General features: G+C 39.4%; 1 protein-coding gene across 19 annotated transcripts in view; it reads right to left on the bottom strand.

Annotated features, from left to right (window-relative positions):
- The window catches only part of DNAH12 (dynein axonemal heavy chain 12), a 174,362-nt gene that overhangs the window by 126,151 nt on the left and 24,127 nt on the right, over nt 1-24,084 (bottom strand). For 15 of the 19 annotated variants that reach the window (XR_006292015.1, XR_006292016.1, XR_006292017.1 and 12 more), the window contains 16 exons: nt 19,079-19,235; nt 18,867-18,958; nt 18,422-18,600; nt 17,336-17,471; nt 15,581-15,706; nt 12,903-13,037; nt 11,638-11,831; nt 9,294-9,537; nt 6,894-7,079; nt 6,250-6,450; nt 4,928-5,122; nt 4,563-4,684; nt 4,161-4,443; nt 3,336-3,455; nt 957-1,113; nt 532-704 (listed from right to left, as the gene is read on the bottom strand). Coding sequence is in view for 16 of the 19 variants with exons in the window: in XM_043550460.1 (XP_043406395.1) it covers nt 532-704; nt 957-1,113; nt 3,336-3,455; nt 4,161-4,443; nt 4,563-4,684; nt 4,928-5,122; nt 6,250-6,450; nt 6,894-7,079; nt 9,294-9,537; nt 11,638-11,831; nt 12,903-13,037; nt 15,581-15,706; nt 17,336-17,471; nt 18,422-18,600; nt 18,867-18,958; nt 19,079-19,235 (2,700 nt within the window). In the remaining 3 variants the exon portion in view is untranslated. Of the gene's footprint in view, nt 1-531; nt 705-956; nt 1,114-3,335; nt 3,456-4,160; nt 4,444-4,562; nt 4,685-4,927; nt 5,123-6,249; nt 6,451-6,893; nt 7,080-9,293; nt 9,538-11,637; nt 11,832-12,902; nt 13,038-15,580; nt 15,707-17,335; nt 17,472-18,421; nt 18,601-18,866; nt 18,959-19,078; nt 19,236-24,084 lie in introns of those variants that run through there. The other 4 variants (XM_043550475.1, XM_043550474.1, XM_043550473.1 and 1 more) reach the window with 3 other exon arrangements.

Here is a 24,084-nt window from a genome sequence, read left to right as displayed (position 1 = left end):
AACCACTTTCAGGTTAGTTGTGGTTAGTTGAAGATGGGCCAAGTGTACGATGCAGCAATGTCTCTTGATGTGTTGCCCGTCAACTGGAAATGGGAAGTGAAAAGTGGCCAGCTTCTGTCCTAGCTTCAGAAGCAATATCATGGCATCAATACCAATTTAAACTGTCAGTTACACAATGTCACATAAGTGGCTTAGCGATCTCATCCAAGCTGGGAGCAACCTGTCAAGAGGTACATTTTGTCAGATCTGTAAACGCAACCCACTTGATTAAGTTGGTAAGCAGTCTTCAGTTCAGCACAAAACATGACAATTGTTGCAGGTCTAATGGAGCCAGCAAGGTTCAGCTTGAAAATTTAAAATAGAAATTAAAATCCCTGAAAATTGGATGTTTTAACAGAAATGCTGAGAGTCCCACAGCTATTGTAGCGCTCCCAAGTGACACTGTAATAAGTATAAAATGTTGAAAATGCCATATTACAGCTAAATGAATTATTTAAGCAGGTTAATGACAAGTTTTACATAAAAGCATACCAAGGTGCGGTAACATCTATCCGTAAGGGGAGTAATGACAAGTCGAGGTGAGTTGCCAAGGTATTCATAGGCATATTTTACATTGCAGTTAATGATGCGGACACGAGCATTCTCGTGTTCCCAATAATATCGCAGTTGAGCGAGCCACTGAAAGTCTGTCTCATTTTTCACACCTGGTAAGAAAGTAAGTAGCAGGAGATATGAAAAAAGTTCTAGAAAATTGGATTTTCTGTTAGGTATAAAATAAATAATTTGCCAAGATGAAATAGGACTGAATTTATGACTGTTTTCATATATAAAACGCTTGAAAAATTCTTATGGTTCTTAAGACCAACAAGGAAAGATAATGCAAGTCTATTTCTCTGGGTTATGGGTAACTCTATGTTAAATACACATGAAGAATAAAATTTTAAAAAGTTATGTACCGCTTTCAATCATCTCCATGACAACATCTCTAGCGTGCACATCAATAGTAACCAAAGCACCCAGTGTTATTCTTGTCTGCTTAGATAATTTTCCTCTCACCAACTCTACAATATCATTAAGCTGAAGCTGAAGAGTACTGTAGTAATCCTGTAAACCCTACAAGAAAAAAAATGTCCAATTTGATTTAACAACCTTTGGACCTTAGTGTGCAATTAATTAGGGTTATGAAATTTTTTTCTTAGTGTGGATAGACATCTTAATAGAGATTGTTTATTGGACCATCTCCCTTCTCAGTCATTTCCCAAAGACCATCTCGTCTCTCATTTGCTATTATCTACCTACCCTGTAAAACTACAGCATATTGTTTTTTACATATTTTGAATCCAAGACCCATTTAAAGTTGATGAGAGTACTGACTTCAATGGGCTTGGGTCAGGCCCTTACTGCATTTCAGCAGCTGTAAACAAACAGGAGGAGCCTATGATCAGCCTACTCTCTGTGAACCATCTGCCTGTGCTCTCTGATCCATCAGTGGTTTGCAGACCACAGTTTGCAAACCTCTGGATTATATAAATGAAGATTTCATTGAAGCCAATGGTAGGTTTGCTTAAGGAAAAGCTGTAGGATTCAGCTCAGCTTATATATTTTTTCAAAATTAATTTAGTTTGCATTTGTTTTATCGAAAGCAGTTTCAAACTTTATAAGTAGCAATCTTTACAAATCCTGTGTAAAGCAGAACACTTAGTTAAAAAGAATCCTATTTTAAGAAAATTATTTAAAGTTCTTATTCTTATTGGAAGTGCAATCTGAAACCACATTCATCTTTTTTAAACAGTGGATCCCCTAGAGAAAGAATTGAATAGAGATGTCTTTATTTTGATATTATCTACCTGAACTCCTTGTAACTAGTAGAGTAATAATTTTTAATTATTTTACAGAAAATTGGCTCGTAAACTACAATTAAAATGTTCCCATAAATAATGGTTCCGTATGCATATATGTGAGTGTGCTGTACATGCCCACAAACTATGAAAAGCTCCAGTGTGTCATGTGTACCTACTTCCTTTCTGATCCCTCCACACTTGAAAGTACCACTGATTTTTAACACTTGTTAGAATGAGGACTGCGCTGGTATTTAGACTTTTCTAATAGAAAACTCGAAAGTAGCAGGAGGTTGCATATCAGCCTACATTTTTCAGAGTCCAATCCTGGATTCCTTGAATATAAAACTTCCACCAATTTCAATGGAACTTTTGAGTGCAAAAAAAATTCGGTATTTGGTCCTTAGGCAGCACTCTCTGTAAATCAGTTACCTGAGTACCCAGTGGGAAAGTAAAAAGTTGGCTACTATACATTATCCATCCATGCTAGAAGAAAGACAGGAGGGCATGGATGTGGTTTAATTAGGCTGCAACTTTATCTGCTTATAACATCTGGGAGTAACCAGCAAATTGTACAGTACAGGGAGGTGGAGGCTGGCTCTCTGCTGATCCAGACATAGGAGCCCCGCCACCTTCCTTGGCTCCCTGAATGGGGCCAGGAAAAGGAAGGGGTCGGCTCCCATCTGAAGAGATGTAGGACTCCCAATTCCCCCTTAAATCAGCTCCCATAAGGGATGCTTTCCTTCAAATCCATTTCCAATCCATTTATCCAGAACTATACCCCTTGCATACCGAGTACCTGCACTGGATGTCCACCACTAGTATTACATATAAACTGCGACATGATAACCTAACCCACTTACTCCATCCCATCAGGTTCCCAGCTCAGGTGCAGAAAAGGTGAAAAAATTCACCTTACTTTGGTCAATCTGGCAGTGAGGGAAAAATTCCATTCCAGCCCCACAAAGAAAAGGGGCAACTAGCATAATGCCCACAGTGAGTCAAAAGGAACAGGACCAGGTTCCCAAGTATATAGGTGCATGGGTGGCTGGTTCCAGCCTGATCCTGGTAAAGAGGGTGGCTGCATGGTGTATAAATACCTCTCCCATTTTTTCAGTCAGCAGGAAGGACAATGAAGTGACCTTGATCTGTCCCCAATTGCACCCTCCCCTTCTTGTCCATCCCTGTAAGCTTTCCCCCTTCTCTGCGCTGTTGTAAGGGATCCCTTAAGGGGTAATGCCCCTTTTCCTCCAGCTAGCCAGACCAAGATCCAGTTGCATAAAGGATGCTGTGGGCACATTCTTCAGAATTTGACCATTACCTAATATTCAAAACACCCAAAGGCTATTTACACCTCTACATTTTAAGATTAATTATCATTTACTTTATCCAACTTTATTTTGGGCAGGAGGAGAGATGAATGATTTAGCTGAACAAAGTACAATAACTGTTATACTAAATGTAAAATAAAAATAAAAATATTATGCTTCATAATACCTCCGGACCATTGCAAATGGCTTCATGTACCTCACTTGTCCAGAACATTTGAGACACACACAGCACTACCTGTCCAGGCCACTCTAGAACCCACTGCTTTCTTTCCGTCTCAGGATATGCCTAAAGAGTTAAATACATCACATGATGGTGTCAGTGTAAATAACTGAATACGTACCACTGAGTATGCTCTTGTATAATGTGAATCAATATGATGCCTTTAATGATACTCTTTGGAATGCTGGCAATATTATATTTGTATTTTTGAAATAAAATACAAAAATATTTCTTTTAAATTGCTTTTCCTTAATTTTCTTCCTTTTTTTATTGCCAAATCATTAGATTTTAAAAGTCTCCCTATTAATTACTAGAATCTACCTAACATGCTAAATCACAAACAGAATCATTTTCTGGTTTGTGGTTTTCTTTTTAGGGAGGGCAAACCTGCAACAAGTATTTTGTTTACTTCTAATTTTTAATTAACTAAAAAAAATATTGCAATACTGAAATAAACTTTACAAAATAGGATATCTTAGAAGATTAGTAATGTTGTCAGGCTTATTTTATACATTCTCGTGACCATGTAGGACAATTCTCAGGTCTGTTTAAGGTAAAACTCCCATTGACCTAACTGGCCTAAAATTATAAGTCTCCCACCAAAAACTTAGACCTGATCCTGTGGCTTTCATATGCTTACATTACACTCAAGGCAAGAAGAGTTTTAGTGTGAGTAAGGCTTTTAGGAAAGCACCCTAAAATGAAGTAAGGACTACTCATATGTATATAGTTTTTTAGGAGGTGGCCTGGAACATATACTAGAAAACATACCAATCTTGATTCAGCAATAACATCATGTATACTCCTCAGCATAATATCTTCCACTTGGATCAGCCACTTCTCCACAGCACCTCGAGCTTCAGAAGTAGAAATGGTTGAAATCAGTTCCACTCGCTCACCTTCAGTGCTATACATTGCCTGAATATCCAGGTTAGGAAGGAAATGCAGCTTAGCAATGCCCTCAAAACACTTTTTCAAGTGAGGCTGAACTCTGAGAGGATCTTTTGTCTCTGATAGGATCTCCAACATTTCATCATTAGACAAGAAGAAAAAACTAGAAAAAGATTCACAAAAATGATAGAAGTACCAAGTTACTATATGTGTCAGCCCAACTATACAGCAAAATATAATTTCAGTCATCTTTGGTTTTGACATAGTCAACATGCAGCCTACCGAGGAAAGAACAGGCGCTTCTTTTCAAGATAAGCATTAAGCCCTTTCATGATTTTGTCGAGAAGCTCGTTACATCCCTGAAGTTTCTCCAATAAACCTGTCAATGAAGTGGCAGCAAGAACCTGTAAAAACAGATATATAATCTCCATAAGTGCATACAGTAAGTCACATACAGGGCACATGTACAAAGAAGGTTATTAAGGTGACAAATACATAGCACATGCTTTTATCCTTTAAGTCTTAGGTGTGAGTGCAGGTTTAGTTCAATTCATTGAGTATTTTTACTAGAAAATTATTGATAAAAATGGAAGGAGGATAAAATTCTTTTCTTTTGGGGCCAGATTATTTCTGAGTCAATATATTACCTTAGGGTCTTTGACACAATACTTCATAATGTCCCTCCAGTATCTGTCTACAGTCTGAAAGAGACGTCCCTCTTCTGGCATCTGTTGCATGATGTCCTCAGAAGAAAAGATGGGCTCCAAGTAAAGCCACTGAGCTTGCACTTTCAACCATTCATCAATAGTCTCCTGAATGCGAATAAGATGGTCTTCCCATTCCTTAACAAACATATTAAAATTACTGCCAGGATATATTCATACCCCATAAAGTTAAAGAGAGAATCAAAAGTAAAGAAACCAAACCTTATGGAGAGCACAACATGTTTCGTCTCCCAAGGAGACTTAATATAAACAGAAAAGTAAACCACTAAGAGGATTAATGTTCTTTCCTATACATGCATTACTTACACAGTTTGAAAAGTCTAACCTTCCAGTAGACTAGTTTCCCAAAGTGCTGATAAAGCCTTTGAATGGAGTTTCAGATCACTTCACTATTATCATCTTTTAATAATTTTATGTTTAGGTAACATTCATTATGATACTGGAAATCCTACTCACCTCTCCATAGCCAGGAGAGTCTTGCTCATAGCAGAACTAGGACAGATCCATATTACAGTAAGGGGGCAGGATTTGAATGGTCTGTGTAAAGAGTACACACCACCTATGCTTCAGTGAGCCCATCGGTGTGTGGGTTCCCTGCATGCAACTACAAAATGAGATTTTGGGGTGGTGGCAGGGACAGTAGATCCACCAAATATTCCCCTGATGGGGGAAGGGTGTGCAATAACTACTGAGACTATTCTAGCCCTGAGGTTAGAATAACAGCGGCAGAGTGGCTCCACTCTCTGTTCAGCACCCTGAGGAAAGTAATTCCTTCCTCTGCAAGCCCACCAGGAATCTCCCAGTGTACAGCCCAGCTGCAAAGGCATGCCCTGAGGCCAAAATTTGGCTCATAAAGACTAGATCACCGAGTACTTTCATTACAGATAATGAAGCCATTATTATAATCATCAGCAAGAAGGGTTAGAGAGTTTATATAAAATGTTGGTTTCCCAGATTAAAGTGATGAGGATATTCAAGACATTCTCTCTGCTGCAGTTGGACTTGGCCCAGGAGGAAGAGAGAAACCATGACTGGGAGAACAAGGGGGAATCTCAACATTTAAAAAAAATAAAAATTAAAACAACTTGTAAAAGATTTTATTTAGAAACACCCATATCATCAAATTTTGAAAAATTAAATCCAACAATAATGCCACAATTATAAAACATTAGGCCAACTATATAGTTATCACTTGAATATAAGTGGCCATTTTTAAAAGCAAATAAACATTTTGCCTCTCATACCTTGATTTCTTTTTCAAAAGGTTTAATGAAAGGCGATCCTCTCATTGTTTGAGTTTTTACAATCTGATCATCTAGAATTGTCTGAATCTCATCCACTGCTGACAGAATACTAACTCCAGTCTCACGATAAATGCTTGTATGGAAGGAAACAGACTCCCATATTTCCATCATAGCGTGCATAGCTTTCTCTAAAGAAAACTCCTATAGTATAGAAAGAAGGAGATATTTTATAGTCACTGCACTAATTTTCTTTGGTTGACACATTCAATATATAATCTCACATACCCAGATAAATCTTATGAGAATTGTCACTAGTACTAACAGCATAACATTGTTTTCTTTTATTATTTTTCTTAACATTTCATTTGCTGAAGCATAACAAAATAATACAGTTAGGTAACATTGATGCTACAACACAAAAGTCATAAATGCAAACAAATTCAAAGTTATAGCCAACACTCCATCCAATAGGTCATGTTGTCAGTGACGAGCTCTCAACAGACGCAGAAAGTTATATACAACAATATATATACAACAATAAAAGGAGAAAAAATCATTAAAATAAGCCCCAGAAATCAACACAAAAACATACTTCGCTTTTCATTTGTTTCTTAAGAGATTTACAGTCAAACCTCTGTGCTCACCTTACTTGCGCCTACACTTATGGTTTCAAATTGCTCCAGGTAAGGGGCTAGGTTCTGCTTTAAAACTTTTCTTAGGGTAGTTCCAGAGTCTGGAGTTAAATCATATCCGATTATATCTGACATCTGTTGCCAGTGGCGAGTCCTTATGCCTGGGTTACAAAGGATAGTCACCGTGGGGATATTCTCCTAGTTGAGAAAAATATTTGCAAAACAGAATTTCATCTATGTAAATACAAATTTTGCAGATCATGTGAATTATGATCCACCTATATTAGCTCACCCTCTTTCCCCTTTGCAGCTAAACTCCGCATTTCAGCTAATATATCCAGAGAAGTTGAATATTAAATGACCGTCCATAATATACGTCTACTATTATTTTCAAAACATAATTCCACATACCACTGACTCTTTGGAAGACGTGCCACTGTTCCTGATATCTAACAATCTTTTCAAACAATGTTTCCGTATCAATCTAAAACCTGTCTATTATAACACTTTCATCAGTGGATCTGCACTGATGATGAATTATAGATAATAATTTTGCTATTGTACATGCATTCCTAAGGGTGAAACAGAAGGCTTTTTACCTGCCAAGACCCAAGTTCAGATTTTCTCCTGCAACAACTGATGACATGAGTGACTTCAATTAATCCCTGAACAGTACAGATGGCTTCTTTCAAAGCACTGCTTCAGTTGTTACCAAATGTTATTCATTAATTTTTTCTGAAGAAATACAGAATCATGAACTTAGGTCTTCGCAGATGCATAAAAAAGTAACCAATTTTTGACTACATTTTGTATTAAAATGTACTTTCTTATACAATTGTTCTACTAGTAATCTGAGAAAAAATACTATTTTGTATCTGTGTATTTTTTAATTCCAGTTTATTTTTAAATACAAAAGGGGCACATAGTGATGCTTACAAAGCCTTTAGCTGCCTTTATGTCTAATTTTCAGAATTCCCTACTATAGTTCTTAGATACGCCTCAAAATCTGTTTCTTTTACTGTAGCTTTTTCCATGGCAGGAAGTAATCATTTTATTATTTATATAACATGTAAATTAAAAATATATTATTAATTCACTCTTTGGTTATTCATATACCTGAAAATTTGCCAAAACTTTAGGGGAGAAATCCTGGCCCTACTAAAATCAGTTGAAGTTTTGTCATTGATTTAAATTGGGCCAGGAATTCAGTCTAAATGCATACTTGTTATCACTTGAAAAGCATGACAGAACCAACACTCCCATGAACACTGGACTTGAAAAAAATCTTTCATAGCAGCTCACTACTAATATTTTGGGTTTGCTCCTTAGAAGAAGGCAAGTTCAGCAGCACATTTAAATTATGAAGATGGCAGTGAAGAATATCTTGATGAAAGAATCCAAATGGGCATTTGCATGTCAATACCTTTTGACCTAGACTGCACCTTCAGGTGCACTGAAGAGGCACCATCTGTCTGCTCAGCAAGCAAAGTTTCCTGATTCTGGCTGAATCTTATGCTGATCACACTGATGTAACTGCACCAACATAAAGTGGGGCTTAAACTGGTGAAGTTTAATCCAATAACTGAACAAAGCAAACTGTGCCAGTTTAAGTCCTATTTTGCACAGATGCCACATGTCTACATTAAGGGTTTATATTATGAGTGTATTGGGGCTTGTCTACACCTACAGCATTTAGTGAAGGTGCTACGTACCCCAACGGGAGGGCTTCTCCCAACAGCATAGGTACTCCACCTCCCTGAGAAGTGGTCGCTATGTTGACAGGAGAAGCGCTGTCCTCACCAGGGGTTAGTTTGTATAACTGATTTTCCACACCGCTGAACTAAGTAGTTGTACTGACATAAATTGGTAGTGTAGGCCAAGCCTTGATGTAGTTGCATTGGTGCAAATTCCCTTAATGTAAACAGAGAATCATCAGCCACAATTCCTCCTGTGCACCCTGATGCAGCAGCTTGATCTCTTTGAAGAAGTGCAGCATCCTCCTTATTCTTCTCCTGCTCTCATCCCCGGTCCTCTCTTCCCATTTCCAAGTAGCTACTGCCCATAAACTGTAAGTGGAGTACAGACCTACACTCCCCTAGCCACATCCTCAGCCCCTAGGCCTGATCCTTCCAGGGTCAAAGGGGGTGAAGTGAGAAAGTGACTTCTTCTCTTCTCCTGTGCACCCACTCAGGAGCCAGACACTATCTGACCCTTAAAATATATCTATATCAATCATTCAACTTTCCACAAAATTCAGTCATTCACAAGGGGTTTCCCCATTCATTTCTGTGAATTATCAAGTTACTACTGTAACCAAAATGGATGTTTCAGATATTGTAGTATCTACTTGGATGAGTAATGATCTTAGGATTTGCCCCTAAGTGCTAAGTATTATTATCAATTTTTTTTAACCTTAAAGTCTTTGATCTGTCCCATTATTGAGGAACACATTATAATAGTTCGATTTTCCTTCTTTTCTTCTTCCAGCTTCTCTTCTACTATGGCTCTGCGATGCAGTGTCTTCTTCTTTTCTAGTTCTGCTTTCTTCTGCTTTTGTTGAAAAAGCTTCAACATCTTGTATATCTCTCGAAAAAACTCATCTACCTCGGTCTCCATGCTTTCCCCATTCAGGTCCAGGAAAGCACCATCCATCCATCTGGGACAAAAAACAAAATTATAATGCATCTTATACAAGAATCAGAATGACAAATATATCATGTACATATCTAAAACACATTTTTAAATTTTAAATATACTATTTGTATCATAAACAGAAGTTTAAAAGTTAAAAGAAACATTTTAATGGATGTGCAGCTAATGTTTTTAATTCTGTCATTCTCTACAAAATAATAATAATAATAACCAAGAAAGCACTCACAGCTGTTTAGTAGCATCAGGGCTTCCACAGGGTATAGTCACTAGAAGGTAACTACCATCTTGGATGGGTATGTACTTGGGGTGGCTAGTCCCTCCCTGCTCACACCATTGCGGCTACATTCTATTTTTAGTGCAATAGCTCAATCAGAGCCAGAATGAATGCGTCTCCTAGAGCTGGAAATTATACCTCCAGTTAGGAAGTGTATACCCATTTTCACACACTTTAGACCTGTCACTATTATAACTTATACAGCAGTATTTACCCACCAGAGGTAACATCATAATTTGAGCAGGTCTACATTCCATTTTGGGAGTGCAGACAGCCTCAAAATTGAATTCTGTTATATAAATATAGACAGTGTCCCAGAGAAGTATGTTTCGGGTGCCCAACGCAACCAGCAGAGAGGTAAATCTCTGTGGAGTGGGGTGGGGCGGGACTGGGGAAGACACGGTTGGTCCGACTGAGCCATGTCCCCCGCAACCAGAACCCCCCTGATGAGCTCCACTCCCCCTGCACCTGGACCACCCTGATGAGCCATCCGCACCAAAATCCCCACCCTATCCTTCCTCTACCCCTGCATGGCATCTGGAGCTGGGTCAGACCCACCCTTAGATTTCTCCTCTGGCTGTAGGAAGCTCTGCAAACTCCCCTCCCCCTCCCCTACCTCCACCCCTGCCCCACGCGCTTCCTGTACCTGTTGCTCCTCAGCTACACTGTACACTGAGGAATCACTGTACAGGGAGCTGCTCCCCCATCCACCCAACCCCTGTGCATCCAGACCCCCTCGTACCCAGACCCTCCGACTGAGCCTCATCCCCCCTGCAACCAGGACACCCCCCGCCCCCGATGAGCCCCACTCCCCCTGCACCTGGACCATCCCGATGAGCCATCCACACCAAAATCCCCACCCTATCGAGCCCCAACCAGCTGCACCTGGATCCCCACCCCCACTGAGCCCCACTCCCCCAGCATCCGGACCCCCACTGAGCCCCCCACACCCAAACCCTCCCTACCCCCGCTGAGCCCCAACCATCTTCATCTGGACCCCCTGCAGAATCCCATTACTGTTGCACCCAGAACCCCCCAACAAACCCCTGTACATCCAGATCCCACCGTACCCAGATCCCCCCCATCTGCCCACACCCAGATTGCCCCACACAGAACCCTTTCAACCCATACCTGGATCCCACACACACTAAGCCCCTCCACACATGATCCTACCTTGCTGAGCCTGCCTGACCACACCTGGTGCACCTGGCATGGAGGGGCAGAGTTCTGGGGTGTTTCTGGGGCAGGCCCAGTCCTTGCGCTATGTTAGGGTTGGGTGCAGATTCACTGCTGAGTCAGGGTCCGGGGGGGAGAGGGAGCTTCACAGTGATCTCCCACCTCTGTGCAGCCAGTGGCCTGTGCTCCCCAGTGCCGTGCTGGAGCTTCCACATTTATTTGACAAATAAAATTTGCAGAATTTTGTATTATTTTAAAATATTGTGCGCATAATTTTTAATTTTTTGGAGCAGAATGCCCTCAGGAGTAAATGTAACTACAATATTTATATTCCAATCAATTTATTTTATAATTATATGGTAAAAATGAGAAAGTAAGCAAGTTTTCAGTACTAGTATGCTGTGACACTTTTGTATTTTTATGTCTGATTTTGTACGCAAGTAGTTTTTAAGTGAGGTGAAACTTGGGGTACACAAGACAAATCAGACTTCTGTATATCTATACCTGGATAGATATCAACACAGAGATGAAAATATTCACATGCAGGAGTTAAGCTTCAAAATAGCTCACATATCTTGCATGGAAAAACAAAAGCAACCTGAATCTTTTAGCCTTTTCCTTATTTAGCTTTAAGACTATCAAGTACATAATTACCGTTTTTCTGTTCGTTGCCATTTCAGTATAAGAACAAAAAGTTTCTGATAGGGCTCGATATTAACTTTTAAACTCTCGAGAACAGGATACTCAGTCAACTCCCACTTGAAGAGAGTTTCTTCTTTATTAATAAAAGCTACTGTTTCCTCAGCTTCCTGTATGCGTTTCTGCAATGCTCTCATGTCAGTCACATACTGAAATCAAATGATTTTATATCTTTTGAAAATTATTCAACTTATACTACGAATAGACATAATTACATGATATTAAAAGAGACAATAAATCATTGACTTTTCAAAATGATAAGTAAATTTGTGAGAGTTACAAGATACTAGCCTCATGCTCTTTAACAAAGACAATAACATGGTCCTCAAGCAGATGGACTGAGTTTTTCCACAATGAGGACACTAGATTAATGCTCAGAAAAACAAAATAAGCAAAATTTTACTCGTCTCAAACTGAAGCATTGTAAAAAAGTGTTCTCAAATTGTTTGAGTTTCAATGGTACATTGTAACAAAAAGAACACATATTATTAACTTCTCTGTAGTTAATATGTAGTCTTGGCAACTGCGAATCCCAAGTTTAAACTAGTTTCATGCTTTGAAATAATTTTTTTTAAATGTACTTAATTACTCAGTGAAGGAGTCAGGAATCTTCCCGTTTAAGCAATTTTTTAAATTCAAAATATGGCAGGGAGTGTTTAGTGATTAGGGAAGGGGACTGGGACGTCATGAAGTTTCAGATCCAGCATTCAGTCTACTGTTCGTACACAATGGCGTTTTGAGATTTATGTAACTGGACAATTCCTAATGAAAATACTGACTGAAAACCCCAACAAACCTAACTTAGTGGTTTAATTTCCCAAAACTAAACATACTAAAATCAGCCACTGAAATCATGGCCCCTGTTAAGTCAATGGCAAAACTCCCATTAACTTCAGCAGGGTCAGGATTTCACAAAGAGTGTTTGCACAGCCTCAAAAGCATTTGCTTCCATATCTTTAATATCACTCCACTCTGTGACTACTTATTAACTGATTTAAACAACGTCCTTATGGTAAATTTCCCCTCCAATCAGAATATTAGTGCACTATGGTAGTTAGCGTGAAAGTGGGTGTCTAATGACTTTCATCAGCATAACAGTACAGCAATAGAGCTTTAATATTTAACTTTGTGTTTGCTACATCTTTTTTTAAAATCATAATCCTATTTCTTGTATTAAGCACATGTGACTCTTTCAACCCCCTTCATACTATGTATCAGACCTGTTGCATGCGATCCAGTTCTGAGAATTCTGTAAACTCTTCCATACAGCGAGTCTGCTTTTCTAGTTCCAAAATAAGCTTCTCACGTTTGGCCAGTAGTTCACTTTCACCTTTACGTTTAGATTGTTCAATCACCTATAAAATAGATAATTTAAATGTGTTAAAAGAAAAAAAGCTTGCAGTAGACATTTGAGTGATCAAACATGTTGCATCAATGTTTTGTAAATAAGAGTTATCAGCATGGATAAGGAGAAAATAAATAGTACAGACAGATTATTTCCCTTGCAATAACTGGAGTTCTTATAGAAGCTTTTGTCCACAATGATCCTACTATGGGTAAGTGGCTTGCAGTTATCCCTCAAAAAGGTAGGTGATAGGAGTTTTATCTAAATAACAACTGTAGAAGAGTCCGGCAGAGCAAATTAGGCATCTGACCCAGAAGTTGTGACAATGGACTAGTGATTGGTAAACGTATGAACCTAACCACAAGTACAAATTTCAGAAATAGGCACCTCTCTGAAACAAGCCAGAGATGTCAACTGGGCCCGAGTAGAGTGCACCCTAATTTAAGAGGGAAGAGGTAGTTTATTTAAAAAAACTGGAAATCTGAATGCAGTCTGCAGGTAGAACTGAGCAAATAGTTCATTTTTCAATTCAGGGACTGAACTGAAAACCAATAGGGCCAGGTCTGAGCCCCATATAAAAAGGAAATATGGTGTTGCAAAAGCTGGAAACCAAGAACATGAGACCTCTCTGAAGCATAAGATCTGTGATGAGATGGACTCCTTCCAAAGCTACTCTCGGGAATCAGTGTAGGTGAAGGCAGAGATCTCGTATGAAAAGTGCTCCTGCTTCCATGCAAAAATGATTATGCAGATGAACACAATTACTCTAAAGGGGGAGGCAATTCCTGAGCTGTAGAAATAGGAAAAGTCTCAGCTGACAGCATGAGGTTGGATGCAGAGAGACTCTCATCTTCAGAACCTTGGGCTCCAATACCAGGAGTCTCCTGGCTACTGCAGAAAAAGGAGAGACAGCCACCAAGGGGGACTCCAGTTCTGGAGTGATAGTAAGGTCTGCAGGAAATGTAAAACCAGCCTTAGTAGATGAAGGAGACTGTACTGACAATGACAGGGCTCTGTCCAATGGTACAAATACTGGAGTCTCAGCAGAAATCTTGTCAAGATGTGGTACCAATGACAATGGGGCAGAGGAAGCAAGCATGGTACCAATGTGGTTTCAAAGGAGCCAGTTTAGACAAGTAAGCATGATGGTTTTTAGCCTTCTTGGTCAGTACTGGAAATGGCGACCAGTGCTGTGCCCTATCTGGAGATCTTTGCTCCTTCGATCTTGGGCAGGAGGAGTCACTGACTGAGCTGAGGAGAATGGACAAGAAGGCTTGATAGCAACATGAGGTCTCATAGAGCTAGCAGATCACTTAGCCCCCAGAGTGGAGTTTCTTCCTGTTTCAAAGCTGGTTTTGTTGAGTACCCCAGCTACAAGAAACTGCTCCTTAGGTGATACCTCAGAGTCAGACACACTTCATATTGACCTTTCTATAAAAAATAATTTTGAAATAAGCATCACAAGCCCTATCTGTGAGCTCAGTAAAACAAATACAGATGGTACACATGCTAGGGATATGAGACTCCTCTAAACAAAATAAACATTTTGTACACACATCACTGGGGCATAACAGTCTTTTAAAGCCCAAAGATTTGCTCTCTGCCTTCGGATGTATTCCTCAATACCAAAGCAAGACTCAAAGAAAGAAAAGTGCTTTGGATTTTTTTCACCCAACAGGCTTAAATAAAACTTTTTAAAAACTACACAAACTCTAAGCTTACTAACTATAACCTTAAACTATCTAAGAGTCATGGGAAAGCATGGGGATACTATGAACTCCAACTTGCTACCATGGGCAGTGCGAAAGAACTACAATGTGAATCATGTGGACTATTGCTCGAAGAAGTGGTGGAAGATTAAGAAAGTAAACTATTATGGACCAGGATCACAGAAAAACAACAACAGTTGCATATTCTTCATTAGTAAACTTTAATAGAATAATTGGAATTCCTAATTCTTATTTATCTAGAGAACAAAGTCACATGAAAAAATTAATATCCGGTACATTTAGAAAGAAAATAAAGCAATAATTTCTTCATATAGCAATGGCTGAATTTTTAAAAGGCCTAGATAAATCCCTCACATATGATGGTGATAAGCGTGCATATTAAAAGGATGATATTCATTTCTCATGCTTCAAGGCACAAACTTTTTTGGGTCTGGAAGGAATTTTCCCCATTGTATAAAGTATTACACAATTGGCTAAGTGCATTCTACTGAATTTTTATCTTCCTCTGAATTATCAGGTATTGACCACAGTAGAAGTAAGATACCAGACTTGCTAAAGACTTTAAGCTCAAATGACAGTTCTAATTTTCTATATTTGTAGCCTGCTGGTACTTGCTAAATATCTAATTATTATAGTCTCCATTAGTGCACTGGCTTCTTATAAATACATAAACCTGGTACCATGGCATTTGAGCGCCTTATAATGAATGTTATTATACACATTTGGACTAGACAACAGTTATCAGCAGTGAAAATAAATTATTCAAATACTTTACAAGGCCTAACAAATTAGAATATATAATGTACAAATAAAATATCTTTACATCATCATGTTCATCAAAGATGGGATTAATCTTCTGAGGCCACAGTAGGACTGTTGCATTCAGTGCCAGATCTTCAGGAGCAAATATAAAAACATCTAAAAGGTAATTCATTCGCCTTTCACATTCCTAAAAAAGAGATTCCACAAAAACTTGTATTTCAAGTTTGCTTATAGTATAGAATAGGATAACTGAAAATATTTATGAAGGTAAAACAGTGAATTCAGACCGATAATCCCTTGTTCCTAGTTATCCTGATCCAAGGATGAAATCCTGGCCTCATTGATGTCATTGCCAAAACTCTCATTGACTTCAGTGGGTGTCCCAGATTTCGCCTCAGGACTATAAATTATCAAGGAATTGACCTTTTATTGCTTTGAAAGGCAATGTAACGTGGAAAGTTCGTATGCAGAATCTTAGCATGTGTCTTCTCTGAAACTTGTTCCCCCTATAGTGATCACATCTCAGCTGCTGGGTACTATGCTTCTTGAGCTCTCCTTTTTTAAGGAGCTATAATAATATAGGCAATATAAAATTACACGTCGTTGTGTAGTTACTTTTAAGTCAAATGAAGTTCAATGTTTAAAAAATTAGAAATCTATTAGAAGAGCATAAGATATTCAAGTTTATGCCTCCCTTAATGTGTAAACTTCTCTTATCTTACCATATTCTATTAACTTAATGTCTGTGTGAGGAAAGCCTACTACTTAGCACATATGCTCATCCTGCAGCATATGTTTTGTTTGTCATATATAGCTTCAGCATCAAAGTGGAAAATCTGATCACAAATCACCTTGACCCACAGTACAAAACAAATCAAAGAGCCACTTGCCCTCTGAGATTTTAGGACTAGTGTGGAGCTGTAGTGTTGTTTTAGTTTCCTTTCTTACACAATTTGAAATATAATATTTCCTATTTTTCCTCCAAGAATAAACAATCATAGTTCAAACACTAAATAGAAGCATCCTCTTGTCAATCCCATCCAAACAATAAAAGGCTCATCTCTGACAGTTACAGACAACATTTTAAACACCAGAGGCTGGCTGCAGCTGTAAAAAACCTGCACATTAACAAAACTGTATGTACCAACTGGTACCCTTTTGTGTCCCCAATTATCATATTTACACACATAAATGTAGTTTAATATGTGAGTGTGTATTTTTTGCAGACACAATCAGCTTCTAGTTTTTATAAATTTGGCCTTTAAAGTCAGGACCTAGAGACAGTCTCTAACTAGAGTCTCCTTCAAAAGACATACTCTGATAAAAATAAAACTTCAAGTCCAGCTCATTTGAGCTATAATTGAAGGAAAATCCTGCCCATCCTCTTCATGCATGTAAGCAAAGGGGGATAGGGGTGAGATGTATAAAGTTCACACAGAGGAAGCATTCATCTTGTGTTGCATGGATCCCAGATCTCCATGGTGTCCTTAAGCTCCAGTTAACCAGAACTTTTAGTTAATCTGGGTACAATGTACTGTATATTTAGACAATGCCTAAAAACATATAAAAACATGCTATGTAGCAAAGATCTAGATACAGGTCAGGGACAGTGGACTTATCATTGCACACAGTCACCAGCTCTTTCCCACATGTGAGGGGAACTCAGAGTATGGAGGACATTCTGGCCCAGTGGCTGGAACAGCAACTGTGGAGCAGGTCCATTGTTACAGGAGATTTTTGATCCCCAGCTCCACAGAAACTCTCCAGTATACAGGACTGGAGAAGAATTTAAGCCAAAAGAAATATAGACATTTACCTGGATTTTTATGAGCAGTGCCTGAATACCTGTGGTTTTTGCCTTTTCTACATAAGCTATCATTTCCATCATTTCCTCTGTGGTCTCAGGAACTTTTAATGCACGCTCTTTAATTGTTTCAAATTCCTTGCATATTCTGTAAAATCGTATGTCAAAGTTTAAGATTTTGTTTAACTTGGTTTCTAGCTGAGCCATAAGACCAGCAATATGTGTATGACAGTTACCAAGCATTCCTGGAACTATCATTCCAATTATCTCTTTAAAATCACTGGGCCAAGTCCATCCCTGGTGTAATTCCGTGATTTCAATGTCACAGTGAATTTGGCCAATTAGCTGTAAGAGTCATATACATCCCTTTACTTTTACCCTTCTAGTAATTCTTAAAATATTTGTTATACAGTTGTTGCAGAAAAATGTTTTCTTTTTTTAAAAATAAGTACATTGAAACTTAAGCACAGTATTAGGGCCATATATTATTTATTCTCTCTCTCTTTCTCTCTCTCTCTCTCACACACACACACACTTTCTCTCTCTCTCTCTCTCACACACACACACACACGGTCTGCTTTGCATTATAAGAATGTAACCCCATTTTGTCATTCTTGTGACATGGCATCATAAATTTTGAATAGTATTTGAGAATTTTATCATGCCATCATATAGTTTGATTTATTTCCTAACAGTTCATCCCTTACATATATAGATAACCTATAGATGTCTCTCATGTATACAGAGCTTCAAGAAATCTAGAAGTCCCTTCCTCTAGCCAATTCTGGCACTTTACTCTTGGGAAGCCAGGAATGCAGTGAAGTAGATCTCTTGCCAGGCAGTTTCCCCAAAACCTGCCAGCTCTGATAGAAACATTGTGCTCTTGCTGGAGTTAGGGCATGAAGTCCAGTAAAGAGACACCAGCCAATGCAACTCCCCTGAGATACTACTGACTTTCAGTTAACCAGGAGTTTTGGTTAATCAAGAGAGTAAAGTACTGTATATATTTATACACTGCCTAGACAACACAAATGCAAGTATGTTAAATAATATTCCTTTCCAAGAAAGTGGCGATTTATAGCAAGAAAGTGTACTCACTTTTCATTTTCCTCTCTGTGATTAGCAACTATTCTCTCCATTAGTATATTTGCAAAGCTTTTTGCTTTATCAGTCAAACCCTGTTTCAAATCATCACAGTCCAAACGTACCATCGGGAAATGAGCTAGTAGTGGCAAACTCATGATTTCCTTAGCAAGGCTGAGAAACTCATCTATGAACTTCAAAATGACATGTACACATGTTAAATTGCAGAAACATTCTTTCAAATATTTAGATCTATGAATAAGAGTTATAAATTATTTAAAAAGCTTTAAAAATAATACTTTATTCTGATTACCATATTTATTCTGAAAAAAAAAAAATCCACTTGTGGATACCCAATATGGTTTTGTGAGCTTAATGGCTGTACACCTATTTTTCTCTATTCTATTTTTTTAATTATTGCACAGAAAAATTATGCATAAAATGTAGAATTAAAACTTACAGCAGTATATTCATCAAAATTGTGTTCTTCTGCTTCAAAGCTCTCTATTCGTGTGTCTGCTGTACCATCTACAAGCCAACCATACCTTTCAACTGTAATGTAATAATCACATTGAAACCACAATGCATGTACATAGAAGTAGGCTAATTATTTCACAAAATTCACTTCAAGTACTAACGTTCTCATACAAAATGCAGTCTTAGCTCGCTTACCATATCTTTCAAAATGTTTTTTTGGACCTTCCAAATTAGCCTGGATTGCTCTCTTCAGTGTAGATGAGGCCCAAGCTATGACATGGTCAGCAAGTTCAGTGTCAAGGGTTACAGTGGTGGGCCCTCCAGCTAGCCAAGAATGTACTGTTTGAACATTCTAACAGAAGCAGAAAATGACAATTATATTAAAAAAGTAAAAGAACAACAATACAAGATTTAGATACATATTCCTAAAATATAACTTGGAAAGGTTTTTTTAAAACTGGGCTTGCTGCTATTATTTATTTGTGTTGCAAAATCACCAAGAGACCCCAACCAAGATCGGGGCCCCATTTGTGCTTGGGACCATGCGTACACATGCACACCGAAACTCCCTGCCCCAAAGAGCCTACAATCTAAACAAATAAGACGGACAAAAATGTATTATTTCCACGTTACGGATGAGGAACAGAGGCATAAAAAGATATACGGCACCCGACACCCTTACTCTGTGGTTAGCCCCATTGAAATCAATTAGGCTACTTCCAGAGTAATGTATCACTCGGTATGAATAAGGTTGTTGGAATCTAGCCTTCAGGTACTTGCCCACAGTCACCCAGGAAGTCTGTGGCAAATCTCAAGTCCCAGTCCGGTATCTTAACTATAAGACTTTAAACCCTCACACTTTAATTTAAGGGACTAGAGGTGTTAGCTATTTAATAGATATATCCTTTATCCAAAATGTTAGTCATTTGAATTAAGTTGATGATAACAACAGAAACAAAAGAAAAAACTCAGACTTTAAAAGTAAAAATCCCTCCTCCTCTCCACCACTTAGTTCTACAGTCAGCAGAATCTTCTATGACAAACATGACCGGAATTACTAATGTTAAAAAAACAAAACAAAACCCAGAATTTTTACTTATTATAATTAAAACACTTTCAGGCAGCCTAAATACATGAAAAGAACAAAATAAAAAAGGATGAGGGGAGGACACGACCATTTCTTTTTCCTTTAAAGGTCACCTTTAAGTTAAAATTCACCTTTAGGGGCAAGCTTCAGCCTGGCTTTCACCTATATTTGTGTGAATATTGCACATGCACATACACAGCCCTCACTTTACAGGTGTAAACACACGTGTGCAAACTTTAAAAAAAATTCTAACATCTGTGCACAAGCAAGAAACAGTCACCAACTTTTTCCTGTAACTGTTGTTCCTCAACTTGTGTTGCACATATCCATTCGACTGTAGGTGCACACGTGCCTTGTGCACAGTTATCAGATTTTTCCCTCAGCAGTACCTGTCGGGGTGGCGTGAGTACCCTCTGTTGCCTCATGCCATTGCAGGCAGATATGAAGGGAGAAGCCGCTCCCAACGCCCGATAGTTCCTTCTCATAGGAAACAGAGAGGAAGGAGGGAAGGTTTGGAATGGACTTATGCAACACATCTCAACCAACAACAGTTACAGAAAAGGGTTAGAAAGTGTTTCTTCTTCTTCAAATGACTGCACATGTCCATTCCACTGTAGGTGACTCACAAGCAATTCAAACCAGAGGTGGGCTTGGAATCTACTTGAACAGGATTGTAAGAACACCTGTCCAAATCTGGCATCATCTCTAGACTGATGAGAGAGAGGGCATAGTGCAAGGCAAACATATTGATCAATAACCAGGTGGCTGCCTTACAAATGTCCAGGATGAGCCAGAAAGGTCTCGGAAGCTGCCTGTGATCTGGTCAAATTAGCCAACACTCTACTTTGGGTACAATACCAGCCTTTCAGTACCATAGATGAACACATCTGGACATCAAGGAAGTGATCCTTTGGGTGGATACTGGATGACCCTTTATTCTGTCCAAAAATGCAATGAACAGTCGTGATAAAGACCTAACTGGCTTAGTCTGATCCAGGTAAAAAGCAAAAGCTTTTCTAACATCTAGAGTACGAAGTTTTTCTTAATTTTTACAAGAACGAGACTTTGGAAAGAAAGTCAGTAAATAAATTGCTTTGTTAATGTGGAAACTGGAAACCACTTGAGTCAGGAACTTTGGATGAAGTCGAAAGAGAACCTTGTCTCTAAAAAAAATCCTGTAAGGAGGTTCTGATACCAAGGCTCACAGTTCCCCTACTCTCCTGGCTGAGGTAACAGCAACCAAGAAAGCCACCTTGATAGAAAGGTGTATCAGAGAATAGATCTCCAGCTCCTCAAAGGGAAGACCCATCAACTTTGATAGAACTAAATTTAAATTTCTACGGGAGGATCGGGCTATATACCTGTGTATATAATCTGTCCAAACCCTTCAGAACCCTGATGGACATAAGGTTTGAAAAAAGCAAGCAGCTATCCAAGGGAGGGTGGAAAGCTGAGACAGCTGCTAGGTGACTCCGACAGAAATAACAGCTAACCCTCATTGCTTCAGAAACAATAATCCATTATATGGTGAATAGAAGCTTGAGGCAGGGGAACACCTTTCTGTGTGGACCAAATGGAGAATCTTGTCTATTTAGGAAGGTAAGCAGTTCTAGTTGAAGGCTTTCTCTATTTAGAAGAACTTCCTGCACTCCTTTAGAGCAACCTCCTTCCAAGGGTGTAAGCCATAAAGTATCCACGTTGTCAGGTGAAGGGCATGCAGGAGGGATGAAGTAGGAGGCCTGGGAGATCACATCTGCATCCTGCAGGAGTAACAGTGGAAATCTTACTCATAGGGCTATTAGAGTCAAAACCCAATGCTGATGGACCCATGCTGGGGCTATTAGTATATGGCGAGAATGGTCTTGTTTGACTTCAGACAAGATCTTGGACAGGAATGGCAGGAAGACATGCAGCATGCCCTACCACCAGGGTAGGAGAAAGGCATCTGTCAACGAACCTGGGCTGTTGCCTGCTTGGGAACAAAAAAAATTACTTTTTTGTTTGCTTTTGTTGCTAACAGGGGGAGTCCTACACAGCTGGAAAATGGAACTGGACACTTCTGGATGAAGAGACCACTCATAGTGATTTGTGAATTACCTGGTGAAGTGATCTGCCAGAGTATTCTGAATTCCTAGAAGGTAAGCAGCGTTCAGGCTGATAAAACTGGCAATGCAAAAATTCCAAAGCAGAGATGCCTCTTGGCATAACTTTTGTGGACTGGGCCCCACCTTGTTTGGTTACATGACTGTTGTATTGTTGGCAAACACCAAGAAATTCTGACCCGGGATATGTGGAAGGAATGCTATGCAAGCCAAATGGATGGCCCAAAGCTCCCTAATATGCTTTAGATTTTGGAAAGACCAAAGACCTTGCATCTGAAAGGGATCCTAAGTGAGCTCCCCAACCTAAATTCGATGCATCTTTGACCAGGGTGATTGCCTGTTGTGGAGAAGCAAAGGGAACTCCCACACAAACCCCTGAAGGTTCTATCTATCAGTCCAGGGAGAACAAGACCTGAATAGTACTTGAATAACCATTTCTGTATGCTGGCAGGCTGATGACTACACCACAGCTAGCCAATCTTGTAGCTCCTTGAAGTGCATTCTGGCACGCTGCACCACACAAGCGCACAATGCCATATGCCTTAGAAGTTTAATGCAGTTTCGTAATGTAGTGACAGGATGTGCCTTTAGAGCTACAGCAACGACCTCCATTGTTTGGAATCTCAGCCTTAGCAGGAAAGCCCTGGCCTTTGTAGAGCCCTGGACTGCTCCAATAAATTCTATTCTCTGTACAGGAGTCAGGGTAGATTTCTGCTTATTGATTAGGAGCCCCAGTGTGTCAAAGGTGGACTGTATAGTTGCCATGCTGGACAGTACCTGAGAACTGGACTGGCTTCTTACTAGCCAGCTGTCTAGGTAAGACTCCTGACTTTTACAGGAATGCCGCTACCACAGCCATGCACTTCGTTGAACACATCAGGAACTACTGAGAGGCCATAGGGCAGTACTGTAAATTGTCAGTGGGATCCATTGACCATGAATCTGAGGAATTTTCAGTGGCTCTAGTGAATTGCCACGTGAAAATAAGGGTCTTTTAAGTCAAGAGCAGCATACCAGTCATCGGGATCTAGGGAAGGGATAACAGAAGCTAGAGTGACCATCCAGAATTTTATTTTCTTTCGGATCTCGGCTAGCAGTCTTAGATCTAAAATAGGTCTAAGACCCCTCTTTGCTTCAGGATTATGAAGAATCAGGACTAAAATCCTTGCCTCTGAACAACATGGGAACTTCCTCTATGGCCTCCAGGAGAAGGAGAGACTGGACTTCCTGAAGTAGAACGTTCTCATGACAGTGGTCCCTGAAGTCATATGGGGGATGGGAAGGAGGAACAGAAACAAATTAAAGGGTGTATCCCAGTTCTACCGTGCTTAAGACCCAGTGATCCATGATGATGCAGGACCAAGCACTTAGGAAGAGGGACAGACGGTTGGCAAATATTGGGGTGGAAAAAGAGACTCTGGGTAGTGGTTGACTGCTCTCAACCAAAAGATCAAAATGTTTGTTTAGAGGACCCAGTTTACCTAGATGAACTGGCAGCTAAAGAAGAGGAAGGAGGAGGAGGAAGATGCCTCTTGTAACTTCTGCCCCTATTCCTGAACAGGTCCTGTGTACGAGGCATGCGGAAACCACAAGTGGAGCACTCCAAACAGATCTGAACATGCTTGGTACCTGCTCTGTGCAGGAAGGATCTGAAGATGGGAAAACTGCAGGCTCCATGAGCAGATTGTTGAGTCTAGCTGCTTTTTCTTTAAGCAGAGCTTGAACCCCCTACAAATGTCACCTTTGTCACTCACATACACCTCCCCCAGACTTTCAAGGCAGCTGGGATGCAGGTCATTCACAGGTATAGACTTGTTACCTGAGTGATAGGTCTTAAAACAAGGGGAACAAGGCACGAGTCCGGTACCAGTACCAAAACGGAAACTGGTGATTCTATGCTATTAAATACTAACCTAAACTTACTCTTTCATCTAAACTATCTACAAAAATTTAAACTAGCCTAAAACTAACACAACAGGTACTATATACACTAAAGAGGGTAGAACTTTCAA

Source organism: Chelonia mydas, chromosome 7, assembly GCF_015237465.2.
Source record: "Chelonia mydas isolate rCheMyd1 chromosome 7, rCheMyd1.pri.v2, whole genome shotgun sequence".
Lineage (NCBI taxonomy): Eukaryota > Metazoa > Chordata > Testudines > Cheloniidae > Chelonia > Chelonia mydas.
This window is presented reverse-complemented; position numbering and strand designations above follow the sequence as displayed.